Here is a 24,265-nt window from a genome sequence, read left to right as displayed (position 1 = left end):
GGGGGGGGGGGGGTTCTTTTGTTTGTATATTACTCTAGGTCAGCTTTGGATAGTTTATATTGGATACTGGGAAGCCCCGATGGGTTATGGTACCGCAGGTTTAGGACTCATAGGAAAAAAACTAACCATCTCCCCCCCCCCCCCCATCTTACTAATATCTCTTTTATTATAATACACATGGTGACATGATTAACCTTCAAAGTTTATTCAGCCTTTAACCTTGTAAATATATCAAATTAATTCCTAAAATACTTTTAGCAAACTATAGTGTTTTTTTTAATGAAACAAAAGTATTGCCTTCTTTTACTCACTTACCATTGCCAGAAAATAAAAACCAATATCTTATTTTCTTTTTTAGAATTTTGTATAAGAATTTTTTAGCAGTCTTCAACAAATTATGACTCAAACCCTGTTTTTCCACAGCATATGATTTTTTGAGATATGATTAAATCGACACCAACTTCCAAGGTGATTATTGTGACTAAATAACTATAGATGCAGCTAGCTCACAAACGGCTGACAGCACTGTCTATTTACACATATCCTTAAAACCCGACCTAAAAATTCACAGGAATACAATAATCCTATTCACTTGTTTAGTGAAATTTTAATTCCTAGGATGATTAGATGATAAGACGTTACTTAAGTCTTAAAATGTAAGTTTGTCCATTTTAAACATCTTGTCTCTATGTAATGAGATATACACGGAATTTTCAATTTACTTAAAAATGATTTTGAGCATAAAAAGAGATGTTACTCTATGGTTGTTAATGACGGTTTGTCTGGTCATCTAATCATTTAATCTTTCCTTTCATGGATGTTATCATCCTAATTCTTATGTAAATATATGTGTTCTTGTAAAATACATAAAAAGCATATGTAGCACAAATGCACATCTCTAGTGTAAAGAGAAGAAAATTGTCAACAATTTAAGATCTTATTCTTTAGCCAGAATAAAATATTTTCAAGGATTTTGCATTTAAATTGCAGATTTTACAAGTTCAGGCATAGGTAAACATGCTTAAAAATACGTTCAACAAAATTTCATTTTAAAACCATCAACTTAATGCATAATGAAATGCATTAATTTATTTTTTTTGTGAATAATTGTTACTGTCCCCTTAGTCTTGCAGGTCTTTTCAAAAATAGTTTTAAAAAATTTTCAGAGGAAAAAATAAGAGTTCAGTACTGTTTCAGAAGATCTTTTAAGTGGTTCTCTGAGTAGGAGTCCACTGTGATGATTTGGGCTGTTTATTTTACTAGCAACAAAAATTTATAATAACGATTTCTTATTTTGCGAACTTTTATCAAATTTTGATTGGTTTGTTCATTATTAAGTTGAGTGTCCAAACGTTTCGACTACTTAATGTAATCTAGAGAAGTAATTTTGAGTATCTTTATTTTAGATGTTTATCAAACTATCGTACATTGCAATTAAATTATTTGGGGAAGATCAAAATTTTTACGCTAAATAAACTCATTTAGATTAATTTACCTAATCTATTTCTCCATGAAATAATTTGACTGCATAATATTTGTGTCCATAACACACACAAGTGTAAAAATTCATGCATATGCGTATAAAGGCTTGAAACAAATGCAGGGATTAGACAATGGACCATTAATCAATGTGCATCCGCAGACCAATGATGATAACCTTTATAATGTAAGGTTACTGCTAGTTTGAACCAGCCAATTAAGATGTAACAAAGGTTAGTTGTAACCAAGATCTAAATTAATTTTATTTACAAAGTTCTTAATTTCAGCTTAATTTGTGATTGTTCTAGTAAATGTGGAAGTAACTTATTTCATGTATATTAGCTAAGATTGTCACTAATTACGTCTATTTTCATTTTTTTTATGAGATTTCGCCCATTATTTTAATGCTTCCTCTCGTTAAATTGTCCAATAAAAAGACTAATTTTTCCAGTAGTCAAATTTTTCTTTCCTAATTAGCCTGTTTTATTCTTGAGAATTAGACCGTAGAATCATTGGCTTTTTAACAATTGTAGTGTGTCAGTAAGTTTCTAACGTATAGCTCTGATCGCAAATTTTGGAATCATCAACTGAATCAAAAATATTTCCTGGTTTGAGCCGTTTTTGGTCTACCTTAGTTAGGCATTCATTGCTTAATAAAAAGTTAGATTAGTTAGGCAAAAACAGGCGCAACTCATTACCATGCACAGCTTTAAGACTTCCAGACAAAGGTCGTGCAATGACAAAGTTAGTTGCCGTTGGGTGTTACTTACACCATTACCCCAGTTTAATAGACAGAAAAGTAGACTTACCCGTATGAAGTCTTTGACGAGGTAAAGTATTGTACTAAATGAATGGATGTTTTACAAAGTAAATCTTATAGTTTTCACTATTTGGTCTAGGAATTTCCACACAAAAATCATTTATTTACTTAACAATACGTGAATGGTACCTTGTCCAAATTATACCTATTTTAACAGACGAACAAAACATAATATTGTAGAGCAGTTTTGCTAATAAATATTACAAGTTTTCTGTATCACATTTATTATAATAAAATATTAACAATACATTAATAGTCATAAATTATGTTTTAGAACATTCTTTTTTTTATTTACATACGTTTTTAATTTAATGACATTACAGTAAACTCCTAAAGAGCTTAAAGTGCCTTTAAAAATTTCATTTAACATATTTTAGAAAAATATTCACTATTTAAACAATATATAGGTTTTTTTTGACAATGATTATAAGCTCTATAATTTCTATAATATATGAGTTTATTTATAAATATACAAATTTATGACAAATAAGTTGATTAATTTCAGATTATTATAAGCGTTATAGGTTGTGTATTTTAAATTTCAACAAATTAGATTATTTTAATTGCGTATATAGATCAACCTTATTTTTGATGGATGTACAAAGGGGGGGGGGGGGCGCGGAAGTGACACTTTTTGAAACCAATCACAAACACAAAGGAACTCGGCCAAAAAATGAGTTACAGCCTTATTTTTTTCGCACAACAATTTCTTTTAGTTTGCTTGTTTTGGAACTAAGAAAAAAAAACGTTGGAATCGCCGTTAAACGCCGTTAAATTTTTTAATATGCTATCAAATGCTACTATACACATTGCTAAAGTCAAAGTTACATTAATTAAGATATTTCTCGCCTAACAAAAAAACCTGTTTCGTAACAAATAACGTTTTTTTTTTATGTTCCATTAATAAAGTATGAAATTACTTTATATGTTTCTGAAGGGTAAATATGAGGGGAAATTTTTATGAAAAAAAGTTTATCTCAGATGATTGAAAATTGTCTAATTTGGCGAGAAAAGGCAAAAAAAAATTTAGGCGGGAAACGGCGGTTTTCGGCGGTTGCGCCGCCGTTTCTTCACAGTTCCATATTGTACACCTATAAAGCAAATGCCATGCAAAATCTCAGACATGTAAATCTTTTTTTAGTTGAGTTCCTTTATTTTGGTTTCAAAAAGTGTCACTTTGCCCCCCCCCCCTTTAGACATGATTATCATAAAATTGAACACTAACATTTTACATTTCTTAAAACTGTAAAATTAGTGATTAATGCCTCTTTATTTTAGATATTGTAAGCTTGATATCATAGCACTGTTTATGGGCAAATCTAGCCTTGCTAATCAGTATCTGCATGCCAACTTTAAATATACAATAATCCATACATTTGTTTAATAATAATAAACTTAACTACACAAAACATTAAGAAACAAGGATGAAAACATACATAAAAGGTAGGCTCCAAAATCAGAAGGAAGGACAAACGAACAATAACTTTTCTAGGGTGTCAAAAATTAATAAGCATAACATTAATTTCAAAGTTATCGCGCTTATATTACTTTCATATCTTAGAAATTATTATTCCAAAAATCAGCATGTTTAATTTTGTCTGCTAATAATTTAAAAAAGAAATATAATATAAATGTATGAAAATATTTCAAACATCTGCTGTACACAGTACAAAAATAATAAATAAATATACACAATGACGCACAAAATATATCATTTTTCCAATTTTGAATTACCTCCTTATAGTAAAAAACTCCAACTGTTTCATCCACAGTTTATCTATCGCTTTATCTAAATAATATTTTTATACTTAAACCCCTGTAAAATTGATTAGGCCCACTTTTAAGAGTGTTTTTTTAATGATTTACAAATAATTAAACTTTATAATGTACACAAATCTTTGCACTCTTAATTCTTCTATATCTTAAGTGCTACTTAATTCTCTAGAAGTAAAAATAAAAGGGTACATTATGTTTAAGCTCTTTAATATATACTCTTAAAATCTAAAAAAAACCTAATAAATTATTTTTAAAAATTTTAACTTAAAATAAAATTGGTCATTTATACTAAAACATTAAACAACATTATACAACATAAAGATACACTTATTTATAACACATTTAATTTTTCTCTAATTGTATGATATTAGCATATTGCTTTTGATTAAATGAGATTATTTGGTTGTACAAAATGAAAGTTTCCAAACTTTTTCACCAAAAACTTTAATCTAAGTTTAGGATAAATTAAGGGGGGGGGGGGATAATATATCGTCCAGAAGACCTTTTAAGGTTTGATTAATTTATTAATTGATTGTTCAAACAATAGGATTATTTGTATTATCATATTGACCGCTGTACCTAACATCCTTATCTGTTTCCTCAGCCTCTGTTGTTGAGGTTGTTGTTGTGCTGGTTGTATTGATGGTTGTAGTTGTTACATCACCATTACCTAAATAATATATATATAAATATATATATTAACTAGAATATTAGAAACCATGTCTCTAGCGGAGGTCAGGGAAATTGCATAGAACCACCCTTATTACTTTATATTATAAGTTAGGAGCGCATGTCTTGTTTTTTACATTTTAAAAAAATTAAGACTAGGACAGTTGTGTTCATATGAAATTTAATTTCAGCAGGAAACTTTTAGTCATTTTAGGTTTAAAATAGTAAGAATTGCAGATTTGTTTTGTGAGGAAGAGACTGTTGAACTGATTCATATACCCTGTAACTATTTACAATTATGGAGAGTTGGGACATTGATAAGGATCTTGAGGGGCAAGCGATTTTAATGTGCAAGACATTGGACAATAGGTTAATGAATATCCAAAATAATAATGCAAATAAATCTTGATTGGGTAGTACAAACTAAAAATATCTAAACTTTTCCTTCAATAATTTTAATCTACAGTAGGGTAAGGGGGGTTTTTTAATGCAACCATCTCGTAATCAATGTATAAATGGCACTTAGACTTCGAATTTTGATCTGAAATTTTGCATGAGTAATCCTTGGTAGGTCTATTTTCCCTAAATCGAACAAAAAGTTGGAAAAGTAGCGGCTAACGGCTGGCGGCTCATCCGTTTAGCCATTTGTTGGGTATTTTCAAGCGAAATCCATCACGAAACCTCTCTCCACATAATGCTCTTTTCAGATCCAAAACGTTTTCAAACGGTTCTAGCCGGTAGTTGCTGGTACTAGAAATCTAAAAAATGTTTTTTTTGTATCATTTCACATGATTTAAAGCAAAAATATGTTTCAAAAAGTTGATTTCTACGTAATTTATGACAGATTTACCCTAAAAATAGCCAAAAAACGGCTAAACGGCTGAGCCGTTAGCCGTTACTTTTTCAACTTTTTTTCGATTTAGGGAAAATAGACCTACCAAGGATTACTCATCCAAACTTTCAGATCAAAATTCGAATTCTAAGTGCCATTTATACATTGATTACGAGATGGTTGCATTAACCCCCCCCCCCCCCTTTGTTTTAAAATATTTTGGTTGTTTATCTTTTTGTCCATTAGATTTTCCCTTAAAACTACTGGTTCTATTTGAACATAACATAGGTTGTTGTTTTTGTAGCCCTGATTCTCTGAAATTAGGACTCAGATGCACACGGAGACTGAAAGTGAGAATCCTTTGGCCAATCTTAGATAGGTAAGCTTCGCGCGCAGCTGATTGTATTCTATGTTACATTACAAGCTGACCCGCATTTCTCGTGAAAGCTACTCAAGCCACCCTAATTAATGGCACTCTCTTACGAGGAGCATGAACGAGGGAATGCATGATTTAAGCTGCTTGATTGGTAGAATCCTAACTTCCTACAAATCTCCCTCCCTACAACCCAAGGGGATCTCAGGGAAGGTTGCGTGATCATAACCTGACAAATTGCGACAGCATTTGTCAACCAAGTGCAAAGTCTTTGTGGGGACTTGAACTCGGTTTCTCCCAACCACAGCGTAGTGCGCTAACCACTACGCTATGGGACACCCTCATAATATAGGTCTACCTTGTGTTTGAAGATTATTAGCGGCTGTAACAGTAAGTACAGCATCGATATACGTAGGAAATATCTCCGCCTCTATCCCATCACCAAGGCGTGACTTTTGAAGCGGCGTTGCAACAAGGACAAGGTTCAATCCAGGAAGCTTGGCCTCCAGCCAGCTGATCAGACTTCCGCCCTTGGTGTCCAGGTAGCTGACTGAGCTGATGTCGAGAATAAGAGTGTTGTACTTGTATTTTGCTGCTTGACTGGGGTCAGGTAGTTTGTTCGGGTGCACTCCTAGTTCATCAAGTATGCGCAGTCTAAAAACAAATTAAGTTAACAGTTACTATTTCAGTTTTGAAATAAATCATTAAAATATTATAGACTTAAGTTTCCCTAAAAGTACCTAGTTGAACACAAAATATTTCATCCCATAATTTGAAATAAGTTGAAAATAAAGAGGGGATAGTTTTTCGAGGGTTAGTGTTTTAACCTATGTTAGGTTAGGTTATATTGGGTACATGATAACTAAACAGGGTTGTGGCCCCCAAGGGGTTAGGCTTAAAGAAAAAATCCCTCTCCCCCGTTTTTTCATGGCGTTCCCGACGTTTATCACTTGAGAGAAAGAACACTTGGGAGAACGTTTTTGCTAAAACAGTCATAAATGAAATCTTGAGACAATAACTGGCAGGTATAGTCAATAAATAACGGAATATATTAAATAACAACTCTACTGTTGAAATATTTTGTTTACTATTTTTGTTCTTCATAATCAATGAGCCTTAAATTGAAATAAAATATTTTAAATAACTTCATTTAAATTCTTTTATCTTTTTAATATCAGAAACTTAGAAGTAAGAAACAAACAACAACGTAATAATAGTTGTAATGGAAAACTTTTTTTAAATATCAAAAAACATGAAAAAAACAAAGAGAAAAAATGAATATAATTTTTCCATTTCCTTCAATAACAATTCTGTTTAGTTCTTCCAGGGAAAAATATAAAAAGAAAATGAAAGATTTAATGAACAGAAAGATAAAAAAGAAACATTATGATTGTATCGATCACCCATACAGAAATAAAGTTCTTAGAATGAGAAACTATCTTGTTATAGAATGACTAGAATGCGAAGAAAATAGCTTGAAATCACAGTAGAGCCAATATTTTTATTCTCTGACAATCACAGTCTTGATGGTTTAGTGGTTACCGAGATCTTATGCTTAGGAGTCTGGACGGACAAACATGTTTCAACATTTTATAATAGATTACATCACCCTAGGCAGGGAAGGACAGGTGTCCTATATAAGTCCATTCTAATGAATGGAGTTTGACATTTAAACGTAAGAGAAAATTTAAATTAGCACTTTTTATACGTAATTAGACTTCAAGTTTTATCCTAAAAATCTTCTTACATAAATTATTCTATGATTCTATTATTTTTATTATTATAAAAATCTCGGTGTCAAATAAATAAAAATCAGAAAAAAAACAAGTATGGTCTGGATAATAAAAAAAAGGTGTTTTTTGACTTTAGCATTATACATCACTTGTAATATTTATTACATATACAGAAGCATAATCCCAATGTATTAGAATAGTTGGATGTATTTTTGTCCGTCTATTTTTTTTTGAGAAGTAACAACTTGAGGCTTGAAGAATGCCACTAGTTTTTAAACAAACAAAAAAGTTGCATGAAGTGAATTTAAAAGGTTTGACTGCAAGCATAAGTTACAAGAATACTATCTAACTATATGTATAATTTTTTTGTATTACACCACCAAAATAGTTATTATGTTGTTTATGTTGCATATAGCCAAAAAATATGATTTTCAAGTCTTGATATTTTTAAAACTACTTGGTGGAAAATTTAAATTCTTTCAAATATATGTCCTATAGATATAGTTTAAACTAATGAACAGAAAAATATGCAGTTAACTAAATTCCAGTTTAAATGCACTTCGTGCGACTACCCCTTTGAATTTACCTGACAGATTCATAAACCATGAAGTACAGAGGTCCTGAAACCTGGATAACCCTTACTCCAGTGTCTTCAGTGCTATACGTAGATACGTCCAACCAAACATTCTCTTTTGTACGGCCCAGCACTCTAAAATAATGATATTCTATTTGAAAAGCGTTTTTAATTGTGTACCTGGATTAATACTACTAATATAACTAGAAAGCACGCCTTCCATTGGCCACGAAATTCAATTTAAAAGTTTTCACGTATTGGCAGATTTTTTAAAGATTTACAATTTATTTGAACACACTGAAAATTCATATTTAGCACGCTAGAAACAGATGGTAATACGAACTGTTTACATAAAAATCGTAAATGTTATACAGTGTCGGTTTATTACTTTGACAAAGCATTTGACGTTGAAAAACAAAAAAAAAGAAATGGCGACCATTTATAGTATTCTATAAGGGTCAAAAATAAGATGTTTATTCTAATTTTGCCTCCTAACACCTCTTACTAGGAAGTTATATATGAATTTTTAGCTTTATATTATTGTAGCTTTAGAATATCTGCAAATCAAAATTATATTAAAAAATACAATACATCTATAGATATTTATAAGAATGTGAACAACAAAATGTGCAACGACAAACTTGAGAGAAAATGTTCCAAAATTAGAAAGATTATATTGAAAATAGTTTTCACAAACTTGATAAATTAACTTTTTCAATGAAAAGCTTTTTTACGTTTGGGGATTGGCCGTACATTCCATGCAGATAGTTTAAAAGCAAATTAATACATGTTAGGATCGTAATTTCGACTTCCAGTAGTAGCACTAGCCTTGATTGATTGATATAACATAATTCTCCACTAAATCTATAAAGTAAATGGCGATTCCCTTGACAATTATGAATAATGTCATGGACGTCTGTTTCAAGATGAAATAATACCCATATTAAGCATCCTACATTTAACCGATTTTGGAAGACTATGTATAGCATCGAGTTTTTATTCAAACTTTTAATTAATGTTCTATTTCGTAGATTTGAAAATCGATGTAACCCCAGATTTGTAGATGTTATAGGTTTGCTTAGGTTCGCTTTTATGGATTTTGTCACCCCTTAATGGATTATGTATATACTTTCTGCAATAACATAATGCTAAAATCTTTTGAAAAAAGTACACATCTTTACAATTTAATAATTGAAAAGTAACTAAAAATATTTTATTGCAGAAATCTATTTCTAGCTATTAATGCAACCGCAATGAAAAAAAAATGAATGAAAACCCGTAGAAAATACGATCTAAGTCATATTTTTGGCAAACGTAAGAACTATAATCATATGTATATTATTATATTTTACCTGATTTGAGGAGCCGCAGCTTTGTATAAAGTCGCCAAAACGCTGCTCATTATTCCAACAACTAAACCTAAAGTAATTTTATCCTGTTATATAAAGTATTAACGATTTTTTGCCTTATAAGATCTATTAATTATATGGAAGCTTCAAATAGGCCCCGGTTGAGGTAAAGAATATGATACTGCAATTTAATCTCTGTGTGCTGGTGGCGCAGCCGCTTATTATAAGAAAAACAAAGTAATAAGAACAAAAGTAACGGCAAATCTATTTTAGGATTGTTTTTGAAAAAGAAATGACACATAGGAGACAGTCCGCATCACAACATCACAAATAAACCGACAGACCTGTGGAGTAGCTTAGCAACTTCAAATATTCAAAAGTTTTGATACTTAGAACGTGATTATCCAGGAACACATCCCTCTATCTTTGAATACATTTACCTGTATTAACCAGGGATAGACGAGACAATGGGCTCTTTATTATACTAGTCCCATGCAAAGTCTTAAATCAACGTTTTCTTATTCGTTAGCTCAACTTTGGGGACATTAAGTCAAATTAGATTTGTTGGGTAATTAGGTTATAACTTTTCAATGACTAATTGTAATTTACAGATGTTATAATTTTGTGTAGAACCAATGGGGATATACATCAATTTATCGGCCATAGTCCTACCCCTTTAGATCCCTGTGTATTAACAGATTTGTTCATTTATATGATATTATTAGTATTTACCTATATCAACAGACAGAAGAACTATGGACAAGAACGTGAGTATCCAAACACATCCCTCTATACGAGATTGTTCCCAATATTTGCTCACATCTGCAACCTAAAAAAGATAAAATAAAATAGTAATTTAAAAAATAGATAAGGGGGTAATCTTTTTCGCGTATTTGCCGTAAAATTAGATGTTGGTATGTCGCCAAATGCTCTTCTTAAGTCAAACTGTTCTTAAATTGTAATTGCCAAATGTAATTATATATGAAATGGTCATAAATGTAGAACAGTTTGACATAATAACAGCATTTGACCAAACCCCAACACCAAAAAAGGTCTTTAACATTTTCTACATTTTCCTTTATGTTAGACTATAGTAGACTTTTTGTTTTAAAAAAAGAAAATTATCTTTCATTTTTTAGGAGGGGAGGGGTTGTAATCAATTAATACACACATACACATCACGCTACTATACTCATTAGGATTGTTGATTGTATTTCTCTTATCTATTACCTTTTTTAAAATATTGACAAGTGAAGCCAGAATGATAGCTGCCAGGACACAGACAGGCAAGGGTTGGAACAAGGGTCCCAGGGCCAGCATAACAACAAGCAGACACAGTGCTGATACCAGGCTTGTAAACATACTCCTAAAGGTAATAATTTAAAAAACCAGCTCATTGATTAATTTCTTTTCAATAAGATATTAAAATAGATATATTTTTTATTCTAAAGCCACGCATAAAGGAGATGCCATAACCGTTCGTTTTTAGATTTCCAGGGAGAAAAAAGACATTGGACAGTAAATCACATTCTATTATTTGTTGGATTAAAAGGTTTGGGTACATTTAATGAATGGTATTTAATTGGTTTAAATTATCCGTGGCAAGACTTTCCCATCAATAATTTTAATGTATACTCTATAAACTATAATGTGATTGGAATGTTCCAATTGGTCCAATTATGGGATTGTTCATCTATAAATATATTTGTAAAACTAATAATTTGTACCTGCAGCCGCTAGCCTCCTGTACAACGGATCTGGAAAGGGATCCAGCCATGGGAAGACAATTGAAAAAGCTGCCGAAAAGATTAGAAAAGCCCTGCGCCAACAACTCCTGGTTGCTGCTCACCTAAAATCAAAGTTTTAAAAGCTATTGATCCATCTCAACTCAGGGCTATTTAATCAAACTAACATCTTTGGGCAGTTCAAATATGTATCTGAAAAACTAAGGTTTCAATTCTTAATCGTCCTATAAACTTTTTAGACATTTACACATTTACACTCGCGTAATATATCTATAGAAAATCAAAGTTTATTGAAAGATAGCTTTAGTATAGGGAAATCATTAATACATTTATGCAATCAATGGATTGCTTAATTGATTTAATGTAATCATTAATAACTAAATGTTCATTGAGAGGTGGAAGTTGGTGGAATGTAACTACAATAGGGTAACGTGGGGGTATTAACGGTCATGGGGGCAAAAGCGGTCAACACCCTACAAACTTTAAAAAAAACTTTTAAAAAAACGTTGAGCTAAACGTTAACAACTTTGCTTTCCGTGGCTTGTTTCTCACACGTTAAGAACATCGTTAAAATTCGGTTTTTAAAAAGTTTGTAATGCAGGGTGCTGACTGGTTTTGCCCCCATGACCGTTAATACCTACGATACTCTAATGAAAATCATTTTAATACTTGTTTAAAAGAGAACTTCATTGCTCAGACCAAGGCCAAACTGATAAAACCTGCACTTATAACCAAATCTCTTACCTCGTAACCATGTTTAGCAGCAAACATTTTGCCAAGACCTAATCCAATACTGTAGGAGACTACAGCGGGAGCCAGGGCAGACAAGAATACCTAAATGGGGGAATTGTTCTAGATTATTTTCCCAATAATTAAATATTTTTGAATATTAAATTATTTCAGTTTTTGAGATTTGTTAACATGTTTTTATTAATTATCATACCAATCTAAGTATCCAGAAATATTTCTCTACGAATCCAATAACACCCCAAATGGCTGTCTTCCAAATGTACAAAAATGGACAGCTACACATTTTCGCCTTCTAGTTCAAGTTTTGATAGACTGTGGCTTAACTTTAGTTTTCGAATTTGGTCTGATAACCGAAGGCTTACAAAAAAAAGCTTACAACGGCTACAGCGGCAGAAACCTTTAAATAATGTGTTTACCTTTGGAAATAGTTCTGGAGGTGGTAGAACAGGTTCTGGCACTCCAACTGGAATCTGCCCAATATCATCAATTGTTCTAGAATTATTGATTGATAGTATTGAAATACAAAAATATCAAGTTTAATCAAATTTAAAGATGATAATGTATTCCAACTACTGAGCTTAAGTGATAATGACTATAAAGTGAAGTCAACTAATTCACAAACGGTAAGAAAGAGTAGCTGCACTATTTGAAAATGGTGATTTCCTTTCTAATGCCTAGTCGATCACAGAACAACACCCCCCCCCCCCCTAACCCGAAGAGGGTGGGGGGTAAAATACTACATACCCAGTAGGTATGTTGGAAGCTAACTTCAGACTTAAGATTAAAGTCGTGACAGTCAAACCTTGGTGAATTCCGAATTCCAAAACTGCCAAAAACCATCGAAATTAACGAAATGTACATCAGCCTTTAGTCAAGAGTGAAAGTAATTAACTGCATTTGGATTTATTTCAAGAAAGAATTTTTATTACACAAAAATAGTATATTTAGGTATGATAAACAAATAATGTAAAATCAGTTATTTTCCATCCCAAATCATATAATCCTTTATATATTTTGTATAATTTATGGAGAGCAAATAAGAATAATATGTTATCACATACTACACACTAATATTAACTAGCCCGTCCCATTTGTAAGCATTTATAGCACCTTGACTTTAACAACGCATTTGACTATTGTTTTTAGGTATAGTCTTTTCGTTTTTTTCACAGTAACTTTTCTCCTATTTCTAACCCCTGCGGGGTCAATTGCCTAACCCAATATAACCTAACCTAACCTAAAATAACCTATCAAAAGACATTTTAAAAATACGACGAATCATACTTAATCATACTTTAAAGAATACTTCCTAGTTTTTTAGGAAACTGCCATTTGGGTAGAAAATTTTTTTTATAAATTAACCATATCAATAAAATTTGACTGTATATATAAATGTATATAATATTCATTTAATTCATTTGTTATTTTTTTTTTTTTATTCTATGTATGTACATTCAAGAATAATAAATCTAATCTAATCTAATCTAAGGGTCGTTGCTACAAAAGGGACTATTTCCTGTTTTGTAAATTAAATTATAACAGGTAATAAGCAAGAATAACTATGCTTTATCCGCCATAAGCTGATTAATTAACAGATTATTGTAAATTGGCAAAACTCTTTGGCCTTCAAACAAATAACCATTTAGTTGCACGACTATCATCCGAAAGTCATGAGTATTTCTAACGTATCTTAGATGTTTGAGAAAACACAAAACTGATACCGGCCCTGAGTCATAATTTAAATTTTATTAAAAAAAAGAATTTCTGCAAAAAGGTACCAGTCTAAATCAGGTGGACAATAATAAAAATAATATTAATTTATTTTCTATCTTTATCTCAAGATGTCAATAAAAAGTATAATATTAAACACAATAAATAATACGGTCTATTTCTTGATTTTTCTGAGTATTATTCTATCTTTTTATGTACATTCTTCAGTGATAAAGTTTACAAAGGTCAAGAGGTGTAAAAATATATATTTAAAATACAGAGCACATACAAAGAACTACAAAGGGAGTTAGGAAGGTAGAAGGACGTCCGAGCTTTATTATTTTTTTTTTTGGAGGGGGGAGGGTTAATCTTTATATTATAGAGGAAGGACGTCCGAGTTTATTAATTGGTGGGGGGGGGGGGGTGGAAGGGGTAAAGTTTAAAGCAATTTAAAACATTAACTAAGAAATAGACTATTATAAAGTCTGATTTTTAAAAAATATGTAAAATTGTGGCATTATTGCCTAAATACAGGATGGTCTTCATTACTTAGATTGTGCCTCATAGCCCTAGGAATCTATTCATTCATTGTTTCTACACTTTTCAGATTTAAATTAAAACCTTTCTCATTATAAAATGCATTTAGTAAACACTAACACACACAAACACACACACAGCATAAACAAACACATAACTTTTAACAAAAGTTAAATCCTAAGTTTGAGATTAGATGAGGTATTATATTTTTTTGGTAAAAGTTTGAGGCGTAAATTACATCTTTTTGACACCTTATTTGTTTTGTTTATGTATGCTGTGGAAATCAAGAATAGAGGTGTAGGTCATTGGAAGACAAATTAATTAGTAAAAGAAAGTATTTATTTTAGAGTTTGGGCGAAAAAAATATAAATAAATAAGTTTTAGACTGCCTAATCAAATCAGCTTATTGTCTTAAGGGTTAATATAAATTAGAAGCGACGTGTATAAAACTTTTAATTGTGAAATAGAATTAAATGATTCTTGAGTTTTTCTCTTAATTAAGTTATTAATTAAACGTTGTGAAAGTTCCAATACATAAAAGCGTATCTTCAAAAATGGGCAAGCTAATATTTTAATTAAATGAATGTGATCATATTTTTCCGAATTGACATGCTCATTCGGATTAGAAACTTGTAGAGTAACTTTGCTTTCTAAAATCTTACTTCCTCAATAAATTTAATCTAAAATCTAACAAATTGAAGTAAATGTAATAATTATATTAAACAATGGCAAGCTTAAATTTCTATTTAAACTCCTCAGCTCGAGATTGAGTGAATTTAATTAACAAATATTTAAAAGTTCTTTATAAAAATACAAAATTAATTAAATACTAAAGTTAAGAGAGAGTATAAAGAGAACTTCATTGTTGAATATTCAAAGAGTACATTTGTATTTTTTATGTTTTTCCTTTAATAGATTTTCAATTAAATTTATATGTTTCAAAAATTGTCAATTGAGTACAAAAAGTTAAAGAGTGAGTTGTAAAGGAGATGTTCAATGATCATAAATCAAAAGATTTATCTTTTGAATCTCGAAACCTTTTATATGTTTTAATATTCATATTTTTGGATTATTACTAATAAACCAACGGACCAAGTCAATTATAAACTTGATCAAAACTGGTTTAGGGATTGTTGACAAAATATTTAACCGTCTATTTGTAATAGAATAAAGGTACTAAGAAAGAGAGGGAATGTCTGATTGAGCCAATAGGAGAATCGCATCGGTACATACATTTAATCTCATTGGTTGAAATTTTGTACACATCTTGTTACGAATGCATGTTTTTTTTCATTTCATACATATATAAAAGTCAGCTGTAAACAGTATATTTTCTTAGTAGAAAGCTTTGCGGAATCAGAATTAATTGCCCAAAAATTTCGTTTAAATTTGAAAGCTTCGAAACGAGGTGGATTCTTAAAAAAAAAGTTAGGCTTGCTACTCGCTGGTGAGGCAAAATTATTTTTGTGAAAAATCCTCCAAAATCGAATAAAAAAATTACAAAAATTAAATAAAATCTTAAAAGGGTTATTAACATATGATTTTGTTTAATTTTTGTAGATTTTTAATGTGCTTTTGGATGATTTTTCACAAAAGTAATTTTGCCTCACTATCGAGTAGCGAGTCTATATTTTTTTTAAGAATCCACATCAGCTTGAGTCGAAAGTAAACAATACTTTTGTCTGCTAGAAATGTTCCTTCCTAGATTTGACAAAAAAAGGGTTCAGAATATGCTTCTATTCTTCTATTTCTATTTGTAATAGCAGCCGAAAAAATCACATACCTTTACAGACTGAAGTACAGAAGAAGTAAATCTTTGTTTGTCCCCATCCCAAGGACCTTGTGCCGACTCTCAATTGGGTCTTTGAAAATCAACCAATAGGGTTGGAAATTTTACCACAGCCAAGTAGCAGAAAACAATTTGCTTTGTTTCTAAACAAAGTGAATTCCAGAGGATAAAGGTAAAGCCTACCTTACTCCATAATCTTCTCTCAGGTTGATAAGTTTAGAAATTGTAGTTGTTATAATAATCATTAATAGCTGAGTTGGAAATGGAAATCTGAAATATGAAAAATATTATCAAATGGAAATTGTTTCCTGTTATTTTTTAAGAACAGTCTTTGCTAACGGGATTTCATATGACAAAATTATAGCGATTTAAATTCATTTCAATAATATCACGTTTGTTTTTGTGTAAATCGATAACAATCGTTCAACATATTTCATCAAAATCAGAATTATATATATAGGATATCTTATTATTTTTAACTATAAAAGCTTATTGCATTAAACCTTGGAATAATTTTACAGTCTACACTTAACACTAACCATGCAGCATAAACTTATCTTTATATTATTCATAGTTTCAATTATTGTTGCTTTGTTCAGAGGAAAAAATACAATTTTGACAATATTCAAAAAAAAGTTGTAATACAAGAAATCATAAATATTTTTATACTGTAATTTTAACTGAATAATTACCTGCATTTTTGTTTGAGCTTTGGCCCAATGATTCTGTCCATGGTGAGACAAAATGCGAGGGTACACAGGGACAACAAGATTGTTATATAATTTGCACTCAAGATATTCGTTACTGAAATAAAAAAGATTATTCTTAATGATTTTCATGGTTTTCCATAAAATTTGGTGACGCAAAATTTTCGCTCAGAAGGAATATTCAAAAAAAATTGTTAAAGCTCTTACTAAATATGTTAATAAAAAATGGTAGGTTGCGTGATTATTTGAAACAATTTGGTTAAATGTAATATAAGCTTGATTTTGATTAAGTATGTTAGGCAGTCTTTATTAGTAGTTCAATTGTACTTATTTCTTATATTCAAAGAAAAAAATAATTTAAATATAATTAAAATTTCAAAATAATTGCAATGTGCACCTAACATAAAATTATAACAAACGAACGACAAACTTCCACCTACCACATTTTATAAAAAAAAATATGGAGGGTTTCTGTGCTCAAAAAGGTACTTTGGCGGGAAAACACTTGACTGATTTAAATTATACCTATTTCAATGTAAATTCTGACAATGCTTCCAGGTCCAGATTTACCAGCTACCCTAAAATTTTTGACATATTAGTTTAATGGTACACAGAAAAACTTACTAGAGGAACAAACATAAAGTTTTAACTTATAGCACAGAATACTTTTTTGTGTGTAATTTAATGTTGACTTAAAACTCTGCTATCAATTATATCTTAGGACTACAAAATCACTTATCAGCATTGCAATTTTAAAAGCATTTTTAACATGATTTATCTATAATATAATACAATTATAAATTATCAAAATTTGTTTATTTCAGCGATAAATGCTTCATTGATTCCAAAAATAAAATCTTGCAATTTTATGGACATTTATGCATTGGCTCGCCTTTCCAGAAATATTCCAAGGCATACCAATTAAAAAGAACTAACCTGACGCCAAGAATATGTTTAATCTGGCTGGTGAGAACATGGATGCCGGCTCCAACTGTGAACGCGCTAATCAGGGTGTCCGTCAACAGCACAGACAGAAACCCCATCCGACAAAATCCAGCAGAAACTTGGATTATTCCTGCACAAAAAAAAATTATCAATATCAAGGATCTTAAGGATAAGACAATGAACGATAATCGCCAGATGCAATATAAAAGTATCCTTTCTTTAGATTAAAATTATCCGAACGTTTGAACAATGCAGGTTTAATTTTGAGTCCTAAATCAACATACAATAAGACATACATAAAGGGGACAAGTAATTCAAACGATAAAAAGATGAAAAAATTATCAATATTCTTCTATAATTGTTTATTGCATGTTAGTTCTTTTCTGATGAGCGGATTTAAGCTTTTAAACTGGTATATCTTGATTGTATGTAAGATATTTTCTGATGAGCGGATTTAAGCTTTTAAACTGGTATATCTTGATTGTATGTAAGATATTTTCTGATGATCTGATTTTAGCTTTTAAACTGAAAGATTTCTCGTTTTAGATCAAAATCTTGTAAGGATAATTGTACGGAGAGTGGTTAAGGGTAAAGCTACCAGTTTACAAAGACGACTCATGTATGTAAACAATACTGTAAACTTCTATTCTAAGAAGTTTATTACTGTAAAATTATTTTGTTATCAAAAAATGCTGAAAAGCAATATTTTATATATGTGTATAAATCATAAGAATAATATTTTTAGATAAAAACAGATTTTATCTATTCAACTGTTTGATACAATAAAATGTAATTTTAACACTTGTTGGGATTATAATGTGTAAAAATGTGAATGTTTTAATATTATAACCCTTCATTTTCTAAGCTGTTATAAATCCAAATTATTTCAATGTGTGTGTGTGTGTGTGTGTGTGTGTGTGTGTGTGTGTGTGTGTGTGTGTGTGTGTGTGTGTGTGTGTGTGTGTGTGTGTGGCCATAGTTTCTTAGTGTTTGGACCTAATTATTTCAACAATAGGACAAATTAAACATTTTCAAGCCTTTGAAGGATTTACTCATTTTGTCCTGTTGTCTGTATATTTGCTTCGCTACTTATGGAGGATGTTGACATTAATATTTTAAACCAACCTTACATAAAATGGTGTGGTTGGTTTACTTATTGCATATACAAGAATATAGTTGCATTTCTTGCTAAAATTATGGTAAATACGCACTGCGCTATGCAATATATACATTTAATAGCGTAGCAACTTTTGTAAATTAGGCTCTTACCCCCTTATGAACAGTAATCCTGATAAAAGGAACAGGATGTTTGGCTGTTTGTTTGTAACGAAGAATCTAGATAACCGATATATATCTCCTTTACAGTGAAGATTTTCAAAGGTTCTCGGGTGATTTACAACTTTTTTAAGGGAGGGTATTATCGCCGTCTTTAGAAAAATCCCCCCTAGAAAAAATGATATCCTACAAAACATTTTGGTACTTTTTCTTTGAAAACTATATTGAAATTGGAGGGTCAACACCCCCTACCTTTCCTCAAGCCCTTTGGGGGTTTATCCGCTAGTCTATATCAAGGATACTACTAGAAAGCTTGTTTAATGAATATATCATTTATTTTTCCAAATCATAATAAATTACATATTTCTTTTTCTCTTTAATTTCAAATGTTGTTTATTTTTGTTGTTGTGCTACTACGAGATGTTTTTATCCTTGTTTTCTGAGTACATAATACCACACACTTTTTTTTATAATAAAAGGCATATACATACATATATACTTCTGTACTTTACAAGGATAATTACTTACATTAATAGAAAAACAAATATTATTAATATACCTCGATGAAAGGGGTTAATCAATGCACTAATTTTAACGGGTTTAGCTATTTAGTTCAGTTTGCATAAAGCAAGAAGTTTAATAATAATTCAAAAATATTTGAAAGCCATTTAAAAAAAAATACTCAGTTGAAGTAACTTTTTGTTTGTAAAATGTCATTTTTGAAATGTTCAATTATAAATTAAACTTGGGTTTATTGTCACAGCATGTAAGTATAATCAACATATTGAATAGAAGCTTTGCTATATGTAAAACACAGAAACACACACAAACACACACACACACACACATATCCACAATGAAAAATAGTTGACCATATTATGAGAGCATGGATGGAATTTTTGCAAAGACATTACTTATATAAGAAAATGTTGTTGAAACATTTCATATACATGTATGTGAAACCCCTCAAAAAAACTTTCAAACTATGTTTAAAACTAATATTTTGTACTAACTATCAAACATTTAATTAAAAGAAAAACAATAATGCATTTAATCGAATTTTTAATCTTCCTTATCTAAGGTAGCTTAAAAACATTTTAAAGAAATTAATTACCTTTATTCCTTAAAAATTACTTGACAAAAATAAAATTAGAGTACGTTTTTGTTTAGATATAATTGCTATGAAAATAGATGTAATGATTTAGGCAGACACAAAAACAAATATAGTATACTTATAAGTTATAAATAAGACGATGTTATATCAAAACCTACATAGAAAGATACATGTGTACTAGTGTAGCCACCTGAATAATAGTATACAATACTTGAGCTTACCTACACAGAAAGTTACAGGTGTAGCCACCTGAATAATAGTATACAATACTTGAGCTTACCTACACAGAAAGTTACAGGTGTAGCCACCTGAATAATAGTATAGAATACTTGAGCTTACCTTCACAGAAAGTTACAGGTGTAGCCACCTGAATATTAGTATAGAATACTTGAGCTTACCTACACAGAAATGTACAGGTGTAGCCACCTGAATAATAGTATAGAATACTTGAGCTTACCTACACAGAAAGTTACAGCTGTGGCCACCTGAATATTAGTATACAATACTTGAGCTTACCTACACAGAAAGTTACAGGTGTAGTCACCTGAATAATAGTATAGAATACTTGAGCTTACCTACACAGAAAGTTACAGGTGTAGCCACCTGAATATTAGTATAGAATACTTGAGCTTACCTACACAGAAATGTACAGGTGTAGCCACCTGAATAATAGTATAGAATACTTGAGCTTACCTACACAGAAATGTACAGGTGTAGCCACCTGAATAATAGTATAGAATACTTGAGCTTACCTACACAGAAAGTTACAGGTGTAGCCACCTTAATATTAGTATAGAATACTTGAGCTTACCTACACAGAAAGTTACAGGTGTACCCAGCTGAATATTAGTATAGAATACTTGAACAGCTTACCTACACAGAAAGTTACAGCTGTGGCCACCTGGATTGGTATAGAATACTTGAGCTTACCTACACAGAAAGTTACAGCTGTGGCCACCTGGATTGGTGTATAGAATTCTTGAGCTGCCACGATTGTTGGGCTATCATCCTAATTTATAGATTTATATTCAATTCATCAATCTTAATTTGTTTCGCAAAACGAGGGACAGTGAGCTAGTGTTTTTTTTATAATTTAGATGAATTTAGGACAATTCATGCACCAAAATTAAAGATTAACCCTTTTAATAAAAAATAGACGTGGTATTAATTCTCCCCCCTCCCCGGCTCCCCCCCCCCCCTATTATTGTAAATTTTACCCTTGGTGACAAAATTTTAGCACCATTTTATCCCTTCAATAACGAGATCATTCTACCAAAATAAAAATGAATCTGCGGCCATGTTATAAGGGATGTACATTTAAAAGGCGTAATTACAACGATACTGCAAAATAATCCATTATAGATTATAATTTAACTTGTATAACAATTTTACCTGATAATCCTCGGCGCTATCAGCTAGGAAGCCTGACAAGGATATGTTCAACACTGGAGAGGGGAGCGATGCTTGCAGTGGTACAGGAGACGACTAAAAAAACCAAGTCAAGAAAAATATAATCTACTCCTTTAAAAGGCGAATATAGGTTTGATATGATATGGGCTTATTTTAAGCGTGCAATTATATAGATTATAAGTAACTTAAAGACATTGACATATTTAACTGTATAAGTCCGTTTCTAGCCTAAAACCGAACTGATTCGTTGATATAATTACGCCATTTCGCGTAACTTGTGTGGTTCCCTAAGAAATCCAAACATCCCTGCATCACACAAGGCTGCGTCGGAAGGTTGTATTAGAAAGCTTTTGTTCAATCATAGTCATAATGAAGACGAAAGGAATGGGAAAAAAAAGGATGCTGCAACTTTTACTTTTGATCAAATAAATTTTTCATAACATAATTTTGTAAAAGTACATTGAAAAAGGGAGGGCTGAAAACTAATTTTAAAAAAATATTTCAAAATTAAAATATTATGTTTGTTTGCTAAAAGTTGCATCATGTTTGTGTCTTTACCCAGGCTACAAAGGGTAAATATGTTTTACATATTATATATTTTTATATAAATAAATTGTATTCATCATGAATAAATCTAAAATCTTAGTAGAGAAAATAAATTTAAAAACTTAATATTTATCTTTATGATAGACTATAAAGCAAAATTTTTGACGCAATTTAAAATTTGAATAAAATACTATATAATTAAATAAAATAAACATTTTAATTATCATTTAAGATGCATGCCAATGAAATAATCAATTAAACTTAAGAAAACTAGTCAAAAAAAGTCTTGTAAAGGGCTAAAATAAACGATTTTGTAGGCCATCTCATTTATTATATGTTGAAGAAAACACGAAAACTGTAAAATTTACTATAGGATTTTTTTGAATTTTTAAATTTAACATAGATATTATAAAACTATGCAATGGCACCTTTGATATAAGCTCATATCATATCGAACCTATATTCGCCCTTTAATAACCTCTCTACTATTCAGTAAAAAATGCATTACGAATATTTGAGGTACCTTTATATTTTGTGGCCGTTAGAATGGATGGATAAAATAATTCACTAACAGTTGCATTTCTATGCTATCTTAAGTCAAAAATGAGAGATAAAAAATCTTAGGGGGCAAGGGGTTTAAATAATCACATCCTAACATAAGGAATTAAATGTCATATATGTAAATTTTAAGTCTCGTTTTTATTAAGCTATTAAGAGTCATTTTTTTCTGCGTTTTGTTATTTATTTTTTTATCACAGTATTATTAAAAATTATTACACTAAACAATGATTTGCTACCTAATTTTAATATTTACTTTTATGGATGTACTTTTAGAGGACAGGAAAAGATTTATTTGCGATCACCCTTAAGAAGACCAAAAAACTTGTACAACATTGATAGGGCCCGTCAGGGATAAGATATTTTTTTCTGTTGATAAGAAATTATGAGTGGCATTACCTCTGGATCTGTGGAAAATTGGCTGACTGGTGCAAACACCATGATTGAGATGACCGCAAAGGTTCCCATGGACACGTGTGCCATTGTCCCCAATATGCTGTACAGCAACACTAGATACATAAGTCTATTTAATTTCATCTAATTCAATTTTTTACGAGTTCTTTTTTAGTAGCTCTGTAAATCGATATGTCCGTCGTACCGTCAGTAAAAATCGTTTAAGAGAAAACGGTGAATTTTATTGCTGCTATTCCAGATAAACGGCGGAATTTTTTTTCCGAAGATTCCCTGAACCAATGCGTATCTAGTACATATAGTTTTTATAATTTCTAAACATTTTTCATTTAGAATCATTGAATATCTGTTCTAAAACTCACTTTGTTCGCTCATTAAAAATGTTGTCATTCTCTTTCATTCTTATCTATACAATATAGCTATACAATTATATTTACCTGGGAAGAAAGCTGTATAGATCCCCACTACTAGATCTACTCCTGCTAACAGACCATAGTTACACATAGCTATACAATTAAATTTACCTGGGAAGAAAGCTGTATAGATCCCCACTACTGGATCTACTCCTGCTAGCAGACCGTAGGCCATTCCCTAAATACAAAAATTATTTTTAAAAGTAGATATAATAAGATTGAGGACTAATTCTTTTATTTATATAAAGCATAAGTACAAATGTGAATCCTTAGTCAAATTTAACTAATGACGATGAACACAGTTTGAAATGCAAAGGACAACTCCATTTACCTGAGGTATATGCATGATGGCAACAGTGAACCCTGCTACGATATCGTTCACCAAGTCGGCCTTCACGTTGTACTTTGGCAGCCAACCCAAGATAGGTACTAAAATAGTATAAAATGTTTACGAAAAGCCATGCATTATCTTTATGGGTGATTTAATTTCATTTCCACTTCTATTCCCAAGTTTGTTTTATTGACTTTTACTTATTTCAATTCTGCTTTATAGATAAAGTAAATTGTTTTTTTTTATAGTTCCTAACCCACCCTACACATTTCAAAAAAGAAGAAGATTTATTTCAAAGAAGATAAAGTACATTTGCTCAATTATATTCAACAAACAGGCTAGTGTAACTTAAACAGTAGCTAAGTTATCGAAGATCTATTCATTATTGTCCTACCTTACCTCCCCCAAATAGTTCATAA

General features: G+C 30.8%; 1 protein-coding gene across 8 annotated transcripts in view; it reads right to left on the bottom strand.

Moving 5' to 3' along the window:
* Positions 1-2,506: 2,506 nt before the first annotated feature.
* Prestin (solute carrier family 26 member prestin) overlaps positions 2,507-24,265 on the bottom strand; it is a 50,559-nt gene continuing 28,800 nt past the window's right edge. For 6 of the 8 annotated variants that reach the window (XM_080150361.1, XM_080150360.1, XM_080150366.1 and 3 more), the window contains 18 exons: positions 23,847-23,944; positions 23,627-23,693; positions 23,091-23,200; positions 21,570-21,662; positions 21,108-21,186; positions 17,780-17,918; positions 17,369-17,421; positions 16,829-16,940; positions 16,320-16,406; positions 12,517-12,592; positions 12,095-12,184; positions 11,333-11,454; positions 10,836-10,971; positions 10,338-10,434; positions 9,609-9,675; positions 8,269-8,391; positions 6,308-6,603; positions 2,507-4,745 (listed from right to left, as the gene is read on the bottom strand). In XM_080150361.1, the coding sequence (XP_080006487.1) occupies positions 4,612-4,745; positions 6,308-6,603; positions 8,269-8,391; positions 9,609-9,675; positions 10,338-10,434; positions 10,836-10,971; positions 11,333-11,454; positions 12,095-12,184; positions 12,517-12,592; positions 16,320-16,406; positions 16,829-16,940; positions 17,369-17,421; positions 17,780-17,918; positions 21,108-21,186; positions 21,570-21,662; positions 23,091-23,200; positions 23,627-23,693; positions 23,847-23,944 (1,979 nt within the window). In that variant the 3' untranslated portion in view covers positions 2,507-4,611. The remainder of the gene's footprint in view (positions 4,746-6,307; positions 6,604-8,268; positions 8,392-9,608; positions 9,676-10,337; positions 10,435-10,835; positions 10,972-11,332; positions 11,455-12,094; positions 12,185-12,516; positions 12,593-16,319; positions 16,407-16,828; positions 16,941-17,368; positions 17,422-17,779; positions 17,919-21,107; positions 21,187-21,569; positions 21,663-23,090; positions 23,201-23,626; positions 23,694-23,846; positions 23,945-24,265) is intronic. The other 2 variants (XR_013876540.1, XR_013876541.1) reach the window with 2 other exon arrangements.

This window comes from Acartia tonsa, chromosome 2 (genome assembly GCF_053477335.1).
Source record: "Acartia tonsa isolate MP-2025a chromosome 2, ASM5347733v1, whole genome shotgun sequence".
Taxonomy (NCBI): Eukaryota; Metazoa; Arthropoda; class Copepoda; order Calanoida; family Acartiidae; genus Acartia; species Acartia tonsa.
This window is presented reverse-complemented; position numbering and strand designations above follow the sequence as displayed.